This window comes from Meleagris gallopavo, chromosome 9 (genome assembly GCF_000146605.3).
Source record: "Meleagris gallopavo isolate NT-WF06-2002-E0010 breed Aviagen turkey brand Nicholas breeding stock chromosome 9, Turkey_5.1, whole genome shotgun sequence".
NCBI classification, from domain to species: Eukaryota; Metazoa; Chordata; class Aves; order Galliformes; family Phasianidae; genus Meleagris; species Meleagris gallopavo.
In genome coordinates this window covers 768,281-785,385 of record NC_015019.2, presented here as the reverse complement: position 1 = coordinate 785,385, position 17,105 = coordinate 768,281, and the positions used below count along the sequence as shown (strand labels likewise).

The 17,105-nt window shown below is 45.4% G+C and overlaps 1 protein-coding gene across 2 annotated transcripts; it reads left to right on the top strand.

The window, feature by feature from the left end:
* Nucleotides 1-47: 47 nt before the first annotated feature.
* Nucleotides 48-13,770, top strand: NONO (non-POU domain containing octamer binding). Of its 2 annotated transcripts, none has more exons than XM_010714997.3 (10): nt 48-174; nt 2,721-2,941; nt 3,917-4,218; nt 6,134-6,229; nt 7,200-7,396; nt 7,544-7,628; nt 8,389-8,491; nt 9,445-9,487; nt 10,135-10,244; nt 12,736-13,770. In XM_010714997.3, the coding sequence occupies exons 1-10, from the start codon at nt 48-50 to the stop codon at nt 12,871-12,873; spliced, it is 1,422 nt and encodes a 473-aa protein (XP_010713299.1). In that variant the 3' UTR covers nt 12,874-13,770. The 2 variants fall into 2 exon arrangements, with proteins under 2 accessions (XP_010713299.1, XP_010713300.1); XM_010714998.3 differs by having other exon boundaries at nt 2,748-2,941; nt 12,736-12,873.
* The last annotated feature ends 3,335 nt before the right edge of the window (nt 13,771-17,105 follow it).

Below are 17,105 nucleotides of genomic sequence, written 5' to 3'. Positions count from 1 at the left end.
CTCGGAGCCGCCGCCGACCGGTGCGTGTCCCCCCGCAGGTGGGGAAGATGCAGGGCAACAAAGGCTTCAACATGGACAAACAGAACCACGCGCCGCGGAAGCAGCACCAGCACCAACACCAGCAGCACCCGCCGCCCTCCATCCCCGCCAACGGGCAGCAGGCCAACAGTCAGAGTGAGTCCTGCAGCGCCTGGGATCGGGGCTGCCGCCCTCGTTCTGTCTGCGGGTTCCTTTTTGTGCGGGTTCATGGGGTCATAGAATGGCCTGGGTTGCAAAGGACCACAGTCCTCATCCAGTTCCAACCCCCTGCTGTGTGCAGGGTCACCAACCAGCAGCCCATGCTGCCCAGAGCCACATCCAGCCTGGCCTTGAATGCCTGCAGGGATGGGGCATCCACAACCTCCTTGGGCAACCTGTTCCGGTGCATCACCACCCTCTGGGTAAAGAAAAAGGGTTCCTTTTTGTGCGGGGTTCTCCGGGGAAATTCGCACGCAGTTTGAAGGCTTTCAGTTCTTAGTGGTGTTTCCGTCCCTGCAGACAGATTTGGGCAGGTTTCAGCCCGTTCCTTCTTTACTCCCTTTCTCCCACATTGGGGTTTTTCAGTGCACTCTTCCTTAAATGTGAGGAAAGCAGAGCTGCTCTCTCTGCAGATGCAGTTGCCTTTAGAATCATAGAATCGTTTAGGTTGAAAATCTTAAAAAAAGATTTCTGGGCTCATCTTGTCCACTCGTGCTCACTGAGCCGTGTCCCCCTCAGAACTGTTATCCACAGCCACAAAGACTCACTTTTGCCACGGAAGGACCCTGAGATGCTCAGGAGCATGTAAGAATGCCTCACTGCGCACAAACAGCCACACTCAGTGCTGCATTTCTCTCTACTTGAGGGTGTTTCCGAGTTTGTTCTTAATCAGCACGGGCTGCAGCTCTGTCAGTTGGTGTTCAGAGAGTGGTTCTGAGCTGAAGCACTGTTTGCTAATGGAGCCCTGTGCAACCCGACCCCGTGGACCACGAGTGTGGGTCAGTGCAGCCCCATCGTGTTGGTGGGAGGGGAGCAGGTGTTCTGGTTGTATTCCAGTTTTCTGTTGTAGTCTTTCTGCTCGGTTTTCAAAACAAACATCCCAAAGTCACACCTGCGCTTCGCTTTCTCAGAAGCATTTCCTGAGCTCGCTGCCCCTCCAGTTGTGTTCCTTATGCACAGTTCCCTTGCTTTTTTTGTCCTGCTTGCGGGTTCAATTGATCCCCTCTCACCCCCAAGCAGGCAGACAGCAGGCTAATAAAAAAATGCACGGGTTTTTTATGAAGTGATCCTGTTAAGCAGGTTCATGGGAGATGATAGAACAGGGTGGCTGACTGCTGTGCTTCCAGTTAGTCTGGAAACGCTAGAGCAGTCATGAGTGTGTTCTAAGGAGATCAACTCGGGGGGGCAGCCTGCATCTTGCATCCCTTTGATCTAATTAAGGTGGAACGGTGATGCTCAGTTAAATCACAGGCCTTGCAGTTGAACCCCAAATACTTTTGGTAAAGGCCTGGTGAAGTTTGCAGGACAAAGCACTTCACCTTATGTGATTTTTGCATGATGTAAATAACTTACTGTCCTCTACAGATACATCACCAGTCTCACTTTCTTTAGGGTTAGCTGTAGAGGAGTGCTTGCACTCATAAAGGTATGGTCCTTAGCCACTGTCTGCGTGCACAGCCTGTTCTGGTCAGTATCACACTCTGTTGTCTGAATCAAACCACTTGGGTTTATTTCTTGTGGCCATGATGTTGTGTATCCTTTACAAAGCAATTTGGGGAGGGCTCGATGCGCAGAGTGCTGGTGTCAAATAAATAGAAGAGAGGAAGAAAAACAAAAAGAGTGAAATACCTTCCCACAGCTTGTAGAGAGCTCCTGTATGCCTTTAAGAAAGGGGGCAGAGTCAGGCAATCAGACTACAGTCGTATTCACATGGGATCTGCAGCTTCCAGGGTCATGCTGGATTCTTGCTGAATTGAGGGCTAAAGAGTGTATGTGCATGTGGGATTGAGAATGTTGACGTAAGCACTCCTATTTATTACTGTTAGATCTAGAATTAATGAGGAAATACAGATTTTGTGTAATGAACTTTGTAATTCTTCTGAGGTCTCACCTGAGGGGCTGTTTATATGTTTTTGTTATTTTCACCATTCCAGCCTTCTCTTCAGCTTGAGCCCAAGGCTCTGGAGCCCAAATCCCATCCTGTACATTACCAGCTATCTAAAATGTCACCCATCTGGGCAAAATTAACTCCTCTGTGTATTTTTTTTTTTTGGTCCTCTGGGTTGTTTGCAGCAAAATATCTGATTGCTGGTCGAACTGCAGCTTCCCTGTAATCATTCAGGTTGTAATAGCAAAATCCTGTAGTGTGACTGCAATTGCTTTTATTGTGGACCAGTCATCTTAAGCAGATCTCCAAAGCTCAGTGAAAATTCTCATGTTATTCCAAGCTCTGGTGTTTCTGCTTTCTGGTTGTTTTTTTTTTTTTCAGTTCTAGGCTGCATTTCACTGCTGTTACTGAGATTCAGACACGTTTTCTTTAAGAAAAACTTTTGTGCCCATTGTGAAATAGAATCCTCCTATTGCTGAAGAGATGGCTGGGGAGGTTTGAGACCTAAGTGAGGGGGTGGTTATTGCCTGTATTTGTCCTTTGTCTCTGTGTTCACTGTGATGAAACCTAATAGAATTTATCCCCCCAACTGTAGAGCAGCTGTGTACCTTATTCCCCTCAGATGAAGGCCTGACCATCGACCTGAAGAATTTCCGGAAACCTGGGGAAAAAACCTTCACCCAAAGAAGCCGCCTCTTTGTGGGCAATCTGCCCCCAGACATTACAGAGGAAGAGATGAGAAAGTTGTTTGAGAAGTATGGCAAGGCAGGGGAAGTCTTCATACACAAGGACAAAGGCTTTGGCTTTATCAGGCTGGTGAGTGCCCTGCTGCCCTAGGGGTGTTTTGGTGGCAGTGAACACTAGAGGAGTGTTCTTAACTGCGAGTAGTAGGTGTGCAGATATCTCGCTAACTGAGCCTGCTGTTGGTTTGCAGTGACCTGGGATCATGGATTAGCTTCTACAGGTGATTTGTCTAGAGCGTGGTGTAAGGAGTGTGAATTCAGGCAGCTCGTGGCAGGATGTGTGAGATACCTAGTAGAGTTATTCTGGAATCAGCTGATAGAAGGAAAACATGAACACAGTGCTGTTACAGACCGGGTAGACTTCTGTCTCCTGGGAGGGCACAGACGTGATGTTTCTGTGAACACAGAGCATCACACAGCATTACTGGGGTGACAAATGCTTTGGAGGTGGGGGAAAGCCTCCACACTGAAATATGGCTGGGAGGTTGGGGAGTTAACTGCAGACATAACAGAACGGTTCTCAGACCTGTGGCTCAGGTGCTGTCTGTCTGAAAGCCCCGCTATGAGTGCATAGAGTGGGAAGTTCCAGAGTCTTTGGGCATTTTACTGTAGCACAAACTTCTTGGCAGTGATGTAAATGAATCAGGGTGTGAAACTGGAGTAGGATGTCTTTGGTGGATTGTCATACAGCAAGCATTTCCTTGAATAATATGTGAAACATTAATTGTTACTGTTTAAAACAAATTATTAAGCGCATTTATTAGAAGACTCTGTTGCTCTAATTGAGTTATGTCTGATAGATAATGATAACTTGTTTGCTTTGTTACTATTGATTACTGGATAAGGCTTTCATCTAATGTTTCTTTTTCCCCTCCAAACATTACGTGTGTCTTCAGAGCCACTGATAGCAGAGAATGGCTATTAGGGCATGTTTTAAAATGCTGTCTTCTCAATGAAATGCTTGTTCAGGGGAAACGTCTGTGACAGTTGTATACATAGCAGATTCCATACTGCTCTGAGAGCTTCAATGGTGACTTTTTATCTTCAGGAAACTCGCACTCTGGCAGAGATTGCAAAAGTGGAACTAGACAACATGCCTCTCCGTGGGAAGCAGCTCAGAGTGCGCTTTGCGTGCCACAGCGCATCGCTGACAGTCAGGAACCTGCCTCAGTTCGTGTCCAATGAGCTCCTGGAGGAAGCCTTCTCTGTGTTTGGCCAGGTGGAAAGGGCTGTGGTGATTGTGGATGACAGAGGGCGATCCTCTGGGAAAGGCATTGTGGAGTTCTCAGGGAAGCCTGCTGCTAGGAAAGCCCTGGACAGATGTAGTGATGGCTCTTTCCTGCTGACGACGTAAGTGTGGAAGGCGAGGAGTGCTGTGTGGATGTGTGCAGGTTGATGGGTGCTGTTGGCTTGTGAGCAGTGTTTCTTAGAAGCAGAGTGGGGGCAGATGAGCTATGGGGCAACAGATTGTTTGCCCTGCGAGAATTTTACTTAGCTTCTTTTCCAGCAAGAGTGATCATATGCTGAAAGTAGAGCCTCAGATCTTCCTTTTGGAAAGCCTGCTGGTGGGGTCAGTGTGCAAAGCTGCCCAATAAACTCTTTGTAGATAAAGGTGCCTTAGAGCAACTGGAGCACCTTGTAACAAGCAAGAGGTGCTTCGGAGACCACCCATTCCACTGGCTGGAAACAAAGCTCAAGGTGTTAATTGTGCATGCTGGGTGTGGGGGTGGGACTCCACCAGTGAGTGCTGGTGAGCACGGGATCTGTCTGAGGTGCTGATCAGATGGATTGGGTTCTTCTGGGTTTCAACTTTAGATTAAAGAATCATTTTCCTTGTGCTTAAATATCATAAGGCAACAGAAGACATCAGGAGTAATTATGTGAATGTGCACAAGTGAATGACTGACTAGATATCTTTGATGGAGCACTCCTTGTTGCTTTAAAAATGGGGGGGTGGTTGGCCATCTTTGATATATTGAGAGTAAAAACTGTTTTTTCTATGTGTGTCCCTAGAATTTCATAATGAAACGCTGTCTGAAATTGAGCTATATTGATAATTTCAAAAGTAATTTTGTGAGCATTGTGCTCTCCTTTTTCTTGGGGGGAGGGGAGGAAGCTGAGTATGGCACAGCAGTATTCAATGCATTCAGTTTCAAAAAGCAGCTTTTTTTGTTTTTTTGTTTTCCATTGCTGTTTGCTGCCTGAGATTCTTTGGAAGCAACCATTAGAGTTGTAGTTCTCAGCAGCAGGGTTGCTGCCAGGGTGCTCTTGGGCTCTCTTAGTTCATTTGCATTATTTACTCCCTGCCTTCTTGCTGATTCAGAAATATGTATTCTGAAAGAACCATGAAAACAAATTGGGCACTGCCAGTATGTAAGAGAGAGCACCTGGGGGGCAATGTTCACTCTTTTTCTAGCTCTCTGCACTGGTTTTTATTATGTGGCATGGGGAACCAGTATGTTGCTTATTTCTACATATGGTTTGGTTTTGATTGGAGTTATTTACTGCCGTGAACTAGGACAAAGCAGCAGCTACATGAGCTGGCTGGAATAGATGAGTTCACATTGGAAAATAAAGCAGTTGATACAGGCATGTATCACCTTAAACTGAAAAACTGTGCTGTGGACCTTCAGCCTCTCATGTCCTGTCTTTCTACTGGAGCCTGAGCACTGCTTGCTCCTCAGCATAGCCTGACTGTTTCTTCCATTTCCAAAGCTCTGGCAAATGGGTTAAGTAGCCAAAGAGAAGCTGAGGATGTGAGTGATGTCTGTGCTGCAGTGGGAAGCTGATTGTGAGATAATTAGTATTATTAATTAATTTTCTTCTTCACGCAGAGATGAGGAGGGCAGAAGCTCTCAGATGCAGTGTCTGTTGAGAAGCACGCCAGTGGATTTCTAGGGAGATTAAGGCAGGGCCCAACGGGAGCTGGCAGAGCTCAGCTGTTTGGCAGTAACAAACAGCACGGTGTGATCTCTCCAAGAGGGTGTGAGTGATACAGCCAGTGATCTCCAGCAAGGAGTAGTGTTACTCCTCAGCATAGGCAGCTGTGAACAGGACACGCACAGCCCATGGTTGGTGATGTAGCAAGGGAGGAAAGGGAGGAGAAAATTCTGATTTCACGTTGGTTCAGATCCCTGACTGCTCTGAATGTCACTGAAAAGTACTAAAAGCAATATTTTATAGGTTCAGACGTAGTATACATGGTTTCCTGTAATGCAAGCTTATTCTGCAGTTGTCCTCAAAGCATCTTATCTGTTCTTTATAGATTCCCTCGGCCTGTGACTGTGGAGCCCATGGATCAATATGATGACGAAGAGGGGCTACCAGAAAAACTTGTCATCAAAAACCAGCAGTATCACAAGTATGTGCTTTCCATAAGAGACAAGGTGGCACTCTCTGTGGGCTCCATTGTTCTGCTTGAGCCTTAGGAAGGTCCTCACACACTGTTCCCTTGCCCTGGTTAGCTGAAAGGAAGTGGTGTTTCTGGATCCACTCTGCTGGATAAGACTGGCAGCCTCTACATACTTTTTTATGTTTGTCTGCTTCTATTCTTGGAATAAAAAATGGTGTCAGTTTGGGGTGTGTTTCTCTTGGTTGGATGAGAAGCTGAAACAGAGACTTAAATTATTTGCTCTAAGCATTATGGACAGTCTGTAGGAAAAAAAGAGACTTAAAGTCAGAGTGAAAATAGAAGGAATAGTCTGAACAGTATTAAGGGATTACAGAGCTGTCCAGGAGGAAGGCCACTGTCTTTGAGGGCTTTCTGGTGTAAGCAGGTATCGTGTGGTCACAGCAGTAAATCAGTAAACCATGTGAGATCATACACTTTAAAAGTAAGGAGAATGAGAGCTGCAGGAGCCCTGAGGATGCATTAGGAATAGATGCATGCTCCAGGTGCAGGGGTGCAGAAATTAGCAAGGTAAACATGCATGTTTGGGCTTTGTGTGTTTCTGGAGTAAACCTGCTCATGAGATGTGCAGCAGGAGCAAAGCCTTTTTGTTTCAAGAGAATGTCTAAATTTTTTTCACCCAGTATCTTGGTGTTTTAGGAACACAGTGTCATTACTTGAAATGGGAGATGACAGGACACTTATTTTCTGCCTAAATTTCTTCTTTCAATAACAGCAGTTTTTTGAGGGGGAAAAAAAGTGGTATCTAAAGCACAGCTATTTGTGCAAAAACAGAGGGCACAGAGGTTTCTTATTTGTTGCAGTGAGACGCATTTCTAACTGACAAAAGGATCTGCCACTGCATTTGCACACAAACAGTTATTTTTTCCTTAGTTCCTCTTTGCTTTGTTGAAACATTCACTGGCTCTTCCTTGCTTGACAGGGAGCGTGAGCAACCTCCTCGATTTGCACAGCCTGGCAGCTTTGAGTATGAGTATGCCATGCGTTGGAAGGCTCTAATAGAGATGGAGAAGCAGCAGCAAGAACAGGTAGACCGTAACATCAAGGAAGCTCGAGAGAAGCTGGAAATGGAAATGGAAGCAGCTCGCCATGAGCACCAAGTTATGCTCATGAGGCAAGGTACCAGTCCAAGATAAAAATAATAGCAGAACAAGGCCCTCCAGCATCCCAGGATGAGTGGCTCAGAAGATTGATGGAGCCTGCTGAAGCTGAGCTGTGGCATAGCTGCTTGATTTTAACCAACTGTGGAACTGCCATCTTTTACAGATTTAATGAGACGCCAGGAAGAACTGAGGAGGATGGAGGAATTGCATAACCAGGAAGTACAGAAACGTAAACAGTTGGAAATCAGGTAAGGAGGCAGTTCTGAAACTGTGGATCCGTTATGATGCGGAACAAAATGCTCCTCCACTAATTGCTCAAGCTGACAACTTAATTGCTACCTAAAGAGTGGCTGTTGTTTCTGGCCTTTTCTGTTGATAGGGGGAGTGTACATCTGGTTTAGGATGGGAGAGTTCCTTCTGAAGGTGAAGGACACTGAGTAGCATTAGGTTGGATTTTTTTGTTTGTTTGTTTTAATTCTCTATCTCAGTTTAGCTCCTTGACCAAGACAGGGTCAAAAAATGAGAATCTGTGCAGCAGCTTTAATGCTGCAGGTTAGGAAACCCCATCTGGTATCTTATCTGACTTCTCATTTGGGAGGTAACTTAGTCTCAGATTTCTCTCTCAATTCCAGCTCTTCATTGTCTCAGGGTTATTGTAAGAAGCTCTATGTGGTCCTCCAGTTTACTTCTGTAATGCAAGGAGCTTGAGAACTATCTGGCTTTTATGCATTGTATTGCACATAGTTAGCATGTACTTGGGAGCTGCTGTGTACATGGGTGAGCTCGGATCTGTTTTTATAATGAATTCCTTAAAACTGTTGAGAATGCATGTTGAGAGTGTCTTGCTCACGGATGTTTGTTTTCATCACAAGGTGCCTAATATTTTACAGCTTCAGCAGAATCGTGTTTTTAAAGCTGCATGTTTCTAAAACAAGACCCTGCTAGGCAGCACTGTGATGCAAATGATTGCTGTGTGTTGTGCTGAGCATCCTTTCCTCTTTTTTCCAGGCAAGAGGAAGAACGCAGGCGCCGTGAGGAAGAAATGAGAAGGCAGCAGGAAGAGATGATGAGACGCCAGCAGGAAGGCTTCAAGGGGAACTTTGCTGATGCGGTACGAATAGCCCACTTCCCCATTGCATCCACATTCATTAGAATTTTGCCCTTCCCAGCATGGGGCTTTCTGTGAATACTTAAGATGTTGGTTGAGAGACTTTATACTCACTACATCCTGCACTCAGTTGTTGATTCCCTTTAACCTTAATAGTTTTGTCTGGAGAATGTAGCTGATGCAGTTACTGTCCAACTGCCGTTTATGTAGGTCACACAGAATCACAGAATGGCCAGGTTGGAAGGGACCTCAAAGATTGTGAATCTCCAACCCCTCTGCCACATGCAGGGCCACCAACCTCCACATTTAACATCAGCCCAGGCTGCCCAGGGCCCCATCCGACCTGGCCTTGAACACCTCCAGGGATGGACGGGGCATCCAAAGCCTCTCTGGGCAGCTGTTCCAGCACCTCACCACTCTCATAATAAAGAACTTCCCACTGACATCTAACCCCAATCTTCCCTCCCTCAATTTAAAACTTATTTCCCCTTGTCCTGCTGTTATTTACCCTTCCAAAGACCCCCCCCAAGGTCCTGGCTGTGCAGTGAGGTGGATCTGTGATGTGTGCCCTAAGCTCACTGGCTGGCATTTTGTGGAAGTGGCCCAGTGCTGCATATTTGTTATGTAAGCTTGCATTCCTTCCAACAGGAAAAGCTTCTTAGCTATGCTGAGGAAGTAGCACACTGATTCTTTACAGTGTGTTACTGCTGCTCAGCAGATCTCACCAGGCAGGTATCAGGTATCTCTTTGTGCTGCAGTTTAATACAGTCCCTCCACGTAGCTTTGCTTTGCTGCTCGATGTTGTACCATGATAGAATAGATCTGCTCTTGAAATATACCCTAGGAATGACTTTTCTATGCAGTAACAAAAAGCCCAGAACGCAATGTATTTATGAGACTTCATTAAGAAAAACTCCATTTTCTTTATTGTTTGAAATGAGTCTCTCTTTTTCCAGAGGGAGCCACCAGACATGCGAATGGGACAGATGGGTATGGGAGGTAAGTGTGGTGTGGGTTATTGTTATTGTTGGGTTTTGTGGCCCTCCTCATTTCTATGCGTATTTATTTCCTTCTCTACAAAATCCATGACTTCTTGAGTGGCTTTGTTTTATTTGCTCCTTACTTGGAGAGAATTACTCTGACAGTTTCTATGTTTAGTGACAGGAAGCAATCATATTACAGGAAATACAACAAAAACTGCAGGCGAGGCAGTTTATGTGTGAAAGCTCAGTAAGCAGAAGACTTGATTGAAATTGCTGTCAGACCCATATGTGAATAAGAAATATGCACTGATAAAGAAAGTGGTACAATGTGTACCAACCTGCCCTTGGTCCCAGGCAGTAATCTCAGTTATGTCTTTCATTATTTTGACTACACGATCTGGAGTTTCAGGCCATGTGCAGAAGAGTGAGAACACCATGGAGTAGTGGTTCATGGAAATGGTGACCATTAGAATTCGCTGTAGTTTCAGATAACAGTGGAATGCAAAACCAGTTTATCTTGACCTAATAGTGCTCGTTAATAAATCAGGACTCTGTCCCTGCGTCTAACACTGCAGGAAGCTTACATGGTGCTTTGTGGTTTCGGAGCAATGAGGAGACCCCAGCTTCCTCTGTGTTTGCTACAAATAAAGTTTTGTTTTCCAGGTACCATTGGCATGAACAATAGAGGAGCCATGGGTGGTACCAACGTTCCTGCTGCTGCGCCTCCTGCAGCTGGTCCTGGAGCTATGATACCTGATGGAGCCATGGGAATGGTAATGCATCTCCAGCTGCTCCTTGTGCACACCTTTAAACATACATGATGTTGTTTCCCTTGTTCAGCACTGTGCTGTTTAGGCTTGTTGCCCCCCCAGCCCCAATACCTGGCTGCTGCTGAGATCTGTATGAGTTCATCTTGCCTTGCTATTTGTTGGTGTTTTTGAGGATTTAACCATGTCATCTTTCCTACATTACCTTGAATATAGCTAATGCTAAAAACCTTTGCTAGAAGGATCCTAGCAGTAATTTGTAGTCATTTTTTAAATGGCTCATTGGGAAGCACTCAGAATATTTGGAGACATAGAATCTTGAAGCGTAAAGCTGAGCTTTCAGGAGTGTTCTGTCCATAACTCGTTTCTGAAAACACTAAGTTCCCATGCTAACAAGCTGAAATGATTACAGTAATAATGAGGATGCAAAAATGAGTTCAGATAATTTGCTTAGGAAGTGAGGAGCAAGGAATCAGTGGAGGCTATACTTATGTATTTGCTTTTTTTAGTTTTTATATTGAATTTATTTTTAAACTGCATATATTTGCAAAAGGTCTTTGTGACTCTTCTTGTAGGGCAAAGAAAGCTTAAGTGCTGGATTGGCCAAAGTGAGGGGTGGATCTCCAGATCTTTGTGAGCGCAGTTCAGGTTTACACCCCATTTACCTCCAATTGTCCTCACTCACACAGACCTGAGATGTTTGGAAACCTCAGGCATCCTCCCAGCTGAGATATGTCACTGCTGACTTATGAAGAGAAAGCCCTAGGGAGAATTCTGAATGCAAATTTAAAATTTAAGTACAGCTAATGGAAACCTGAGAAGTTCCATTCATTACAAATCCTTTGCAAAAGATGATAAAAGTTGGGTTGTTTTCTCTTACGTAGGAAACCCACAAACTGTCTGCTTCAGTAATAGTGACATGAGAAATGAACTGATGAAGGAATGTAATTCTAGTGCTGATATGAGCTAAAATCTGTTGTTCTGAAACATACAGACTTGTCACTGCATGCTGCAGCTAGCTTGCAAAAAGTCTGTTTGCTAAATTTCCATAGGAGTGTAGGAGAAGTGCTTCTAAGAATAATATCTGATCCTAAGGGACACTGAGATACTACTGAGATAAAATGAAAAATCAGGATATTTAGACAGGAATTATATTGCTGCATTAGTAATTTCAGTGGTGAATGGTAACTGCACATGTTCTGGCTTGTTACAATCGTGAGGTGAAGTGTTGCTTCAGTGTTCTGTAGGAGTTGTTGGGGGGTCAGGTTTAATTCAGGAACCGGTGATTCTGCACACATGCTGTGCTGAGGGCTGCTTGGCAAGGTGAAGGAATTTAACTGCTTGCAGTGATTTGGCTGTTACTGTTTCTATGAAAATAATGCTGTGATGGTCCATGTCTGCAGCTTGCAACTTATTTTGCAAGTGAAGTTCAGTCTAGTAAAGCAAATAACGTGGGGGTGGGGGTGACCTGGTAGCTGTACTGGGAAGGAGAGATACTGCTCAGGAATTCGAGCTTTGGTGGTATGCATTGAGGGCTTTACTGCAGAGCTTTACAACAGATAATTGCTTTGGTGGCATCTGTCATTCCTGTCCTTCAGACAGGGGATTGATCCTCTCACAGGGCAGCTCTTCCAGTCAGGTTTATTCATCTTGAGCAGCTCATAATACTTGTTCTAAGTAAAAAAAGAAAAAAGCAATGGAAAATGTGTTAAATCAATATGCTGGAGTAAGAACATCTAGACCAAAAGCAATGGGCTGTTTCTCCAGTGGCCAGAAAGATGGATAGTTTTTTAGGTAACTTTGTCCAGGCCAGGTGCTTAGTTTGACTTACTGAGTCAGTGCATTCCAGTCCTTGGGTGTTTTTTAGACCAGATGGGCTGAAGCTGTGTCTGACCTGATCTGCCCTCCCAGCTGACTCAGCTTGGAGCAGGGGGTTGGACTGGGGACTTTGTGAGGTATCTTCCAAGCTGAGCAATCCTTTGCTCTTCTCCCTGCTGGAAGGAAGAGGCTGTGCAGTAACATTGCCTTAACTGGGAGGCAGGAGAACTGAGGAATGGAAACAGAGGGATATGGCCAAGCCACGGGATCAGTATTTCAGATTTATCTTGGATTCATAGCATTGTCTACGTCTGGATTGTGATAGTGCTGCATTATCAGTGTGCTGCTCCTCATTTACATTCAGTTTGGGTGAGGAAAATACGATGGAAATGTGAATTCCTCTCCCAGATTGTTACTCACACGTTCCACAGCAGGGCAGTAGGCTGGGGATGGCGTATGAGCTGCTTTCCAGTGTGTTTGACTCCAAGGTACGTGGGGAAGGGTCCTGCAATGCTTAACTGTAATTAGAGCCTTCTCAGTCCAGTTTTGGGGTTAGTTTTGATGGGTGAGGGTACTTTTATAGCAAGATAAATCGAAATTGCAGGATTTGGACAGGATTTGAATCAATTAGAAGGGCTTCTAACTGCTGTCTGTTTTCCATCTTGCTTCTTCAATACAGACTCCACCACCGCCTGCAGATCGCTTTGGGCAGGGCAGCACGATGGAAGGCCTGGGAGCGATGGGAGGAAACCCTCCTGCCTTCAACAGAGGAAATCCAGGGGGTGAATTTGGCCCCAACAAACGTCGCAGATACTAACAGGATGAAGCTGCCCCCTGCACTTGCCCCAAAGAGGAAATGAATCTTGGCAGGCCGTACAGGGTTCTACTCAGGGGGTGGGTATCAGAATAGTCGATTAGGGCCTGCTTTGGTTAAGCCACTCTAGGATGAGGGGAGTGCAGTCTGACTGATAAACGTTTTATAGAGAATTTCATGTGGTGCATTCCTATAATTTCAATGTGAAAATGGATTCAGGGAGGCTGCCGTGGTTGTTCTCTAACGGTAAAATCTGGCAAGGACTGCGATGCCTTGACCATTCCAGGTGTCCTGTTTGCAGCCGGAGTCCTGAGGCAGAACTAGATAAAACTGCAGTAAGTCTTGGCATTTTTTTATTTTATTTTCTTAGTGTAGCACAGGGGAGGATTCTCTGGAGAACTAGGGCAGCATCTGGGTACTTTGCAGCTCCCGTGATTCTGTAAATCTGTATTGCTCCAAATGATCCATCATATAGTGAATTGGAGAGATTTTTATGTTCATTTTTTTCTGGTTTTTTTTTTTTTCTCCTAACTTGTAGTTACTCTTTTTATCTGGACCATCTGTTTCTTTAAAGTAGTTGACCGTCATGTGCAGCCTGAGTGGCTGGGAGGATCTCGTTGGGATGAATTTTTTGATAATGTGTTGTATCGCTGTTTATTTTTACTGGTAGTAAAGTACAATCTATTGGACAAAGATACTGTATCTCATGCTGAAGATTTAACTGAAACAAATGTTTGTATAATCTTAACCTTGCCTGTCTTTTGTGTAGAAGTACTACAAGATTTTTTTCTTTTAGTGTAAACTGTTTGAACACAAGCTGTAATTGTCCCACTAACAAGTTTGAGTTTGTCTGAGGAATGTTACAGGAATGCATTATTAAAGTGGATTTTAAGCCTTTTTTATCTGCTGTGCTGCCTCTTCTGTTTTTGGGGTATTTTTTTCACTAAAATGCATGTGTATGGATTAAAGTAAGTCAAGCATCAGATTATGGAGCAAATCCTGCGTTGGTCAATAAAGGGAGTATTAAGCCCTGAGAATTTTCTAACAGTTCTCCTCGTCACCCAGTGAGTTTTGTTTGTGTTTTGGAATGAGAATTTCAGCATTTAAGAAGAAAAATGAGAGACCTGTGATGCGTGTGGGTTATGGCTGCAGTGCAGACACAGAAGCTAAATGTGAGACTTGTTGGTGCATCACCAGGACTGTGGTGTTCGGTTCATGTCTGACAGCAGCGTGCTGCTGTTTGTGCCATGTCAGAGTCTGAGCAACATGCAGGGCTTTCTGTAGGGCTCTGACCTCTGTTTGGGGAAGGAAACTGAGGAATTGTCACTGTCAGTGGTGACAGTGTGTTTAATGTTGTGTAATGCATGAGGGAATCTGCAGGGCCAGGAGTCCTCTCTGCATGTTGAGGTTGGAGGGAGGGGAGAGCAGAGAGGGGAGCTTAGGAAGAGGTTTAGATGAGGAAGTGTGGGAGAGTTGCAGCCTTAGAGCATAAGGAGCTGCTTACAGACTTAAAAAGAATAGGGAAGATTAAAGCATTTGTCAGATGACAGGCGGTACCAAGGCAACAACTTTTAGAAATGATGGTTTGGCCTGTAGGTACCCTGTTAAAATAGGGGTGAGATAGTTGTTCTGAAGGCTTTCATTGGTTTACACCTGTCACTTGATTAATTGTAATTAGCCTGTAATTGCATGATTGATAAACGATTGGAGAGAGACTACAGCTGCTGCTCTTGTTTCCATTGCTTATTTCCATGTTTGACAGCAGCAGCATGAGCATCTGGCATGCTTGGGTGATACAGCATTTAATGGCACTTCTGAGTGGGGTTATGATTTACCTGTAGGTGCAGTATGAGGAGCTAAGCAATGCTTCTCATCTGCCACGTTTGCTCAAGTAGATCTCCAAAAATCTGGCTAGAATGGCTCTCCTCGTGGAGGGGCTGCCTCTGCTCTTTGCCTCCTGGCTGGAATGTCACTGGCAGGCTTTCCCTAAAGCAGAGTGGCTGATAAGTAGATATTTTGATTCCAAAATATGAAATACTAAAAAGAAGCTGTGAAGTTACGCTCAGCTGTGTGTATTGTCTCAGTCTTTTGTCTGTTGTTCTGCTTGGTTTGTTAGTGAGTTCTGCCTTGGTTGGGTATCAGAGGGAAGTTCTTCACAGAGGGAGTGGTGAGGTGCTGGAACAGCTGCCCAGGGAGGCTGTGGGTCCTCCATCCATGGAGGTGTTCAAGGCCAGGTTGGATGGGGCCGTGGGCAACCTGGTCTAGTATAAAATGTGGAGGTTGGTGGCCCTGCATGTGGCAGGGGGTTGGAGGTTCATGATCCTTGAGGTCTCTTCCATCCCAAACCATTCTGTGGTCTTCAGGGGTGGCACAGAGCTCAAGTATGTGGGTGCCCCAGCCACTGCCTCGGTCCTATTCAAGTGTCAGGTAAGGATGGGCAGGTTACTAAGGCTTTGGGAGGAAATGGATGTAACAGGAAAGGGGGGGATTTAGCACTGCTCAAGGTTCATCTAACAAAACAGGTTTCAGTGAAAATGGAGGATCTGTTGACAGCAAAGGAAGAAACTAAAGCTGCGCCCCACTGTGAGTGCTAGAAAGAGCTGCTCTCGCTTAAGAAGGAAGAAACTGAAAACCTGCACTGAGGGTCTGGGAAGGGAATCGTAAAGGAATCCGTTATTGCTACTTCCAGAGGTGCTCAGCAGGAAGGAATGGCACCACTGACTGCTTGCAGTGCAGCAGCTTTTAAGGCTGAGTGCAGGAACAAGAGGGGCTGCATCGCTCCAGAGCAATTCCAGAGCTGCTGAAGCACTGCTGCTGCTATTGCTTGGGTAAGGCAGCTGGTGCAGCTCTACAGAATGGGTTCTGTTATGAGCACTGCCCAGATGTGCTGAAATTCAGTCAGTGAGCAGAAGAGTGTGTCTGATTGCATGCTTTTGCAGATCATTGGCTGTTAAATAGCCGCAGACAAAGTATTTCTACTGTCATGGGAGATACCACTGCCTTTTGCTGTTGTTCCTGATCAGCTTGGTTAAAACGCACTCATACAGTATCAGTTCATGATGGACTGAGGGCTGATGAGCAGCCTGGCTCACAGCAGCTTGCTCCTTAGCTTTAAATCCCCACCTTTGTGAGCTGCACAGATGGTGATTTATGCTACTTTCCTTTAAACAGTGCCTGCATTTACAAGAATCAAAGTGAATCTGGACAATCCAGCTGGAACCCAAGTAATTTTGTCACATCAAATAGACAGCAATTTCCTTTTCTTTTTCCTGACGCACAGGAGCTCACCAGAAGCTGCCTTTTATTACAGAAAGCCACAAATGGTGGTTTTATCTAATGAACCACCTTTGTAACTCCAAAGGTGTTTCCTGTGGCCACGCTGAAAGGAGCCACCATTCCCCCTTTTTTTTTTTTCCCCATGTTTGATGGCTGTGAGAGCCAGAGCTGACTGAACGGAGAGCAAGAAAGCAGTGCAGCTCAGCCCCTCACACAGCTGTGCCTCTGGGGCCTCCTTCCATCCTTGCACCTGGCCTCCCTGCTCTGTGTGATGCTTGTAGTGACTGCTTCAAGGCAACAGCACCCTCCAAAGGAAGGTTTTCATGCTGGGTGCCAACTGAGAGTGAGAAAAGTGAATCTTCAGGGCGGACTGCACTCGATTCTTTTTGGACCGGTTCCTACTGAGGACTGTTTGTGCTTCCTGGTGAGGAATACTGTCTGTGTGAGCACTAGAGTAAAGCAGCAGCTCATCTCTGAGCAGGTAGAACTACCTTGGGGAGTGACAATCAGCCTGAAATACAGCAAGAAAGTCTGCACTGTATCAGTGCATGCTCACCCAGTGAGACCAGAGTGCTGGGGTGACAGCCCAGCTGCAGGACAGCGTTTATGGTTGGAGATGAAGGTCACCCATAGATCTGTGCCTGGAGTTTTTCCTTTCTGACACACCTCTGCCTCGTGAGGCTGCATTTGCTTTCAGGCTCAGTACTCCAAGCTCAAAATTGCAGCTCTGTGCTGGACACCTCAGCTACAGCTGTGCCCTGTGCTACTTACTGCAAGGTACTTGTTGCAATAGTTACAAACTTTTTTCTTCTTTAGCTCTCCAAACAATGCAAATCACCATCTGTAATTGATGTTATTGCTCCAGCATGCATAGCACTTTTGGTTTTGAAGACCACTGGTAGCAGTGTGCACGAGGGCAGACCAGACCCAAGCAAACTGTTCTTTTGGTGATTAAAAAA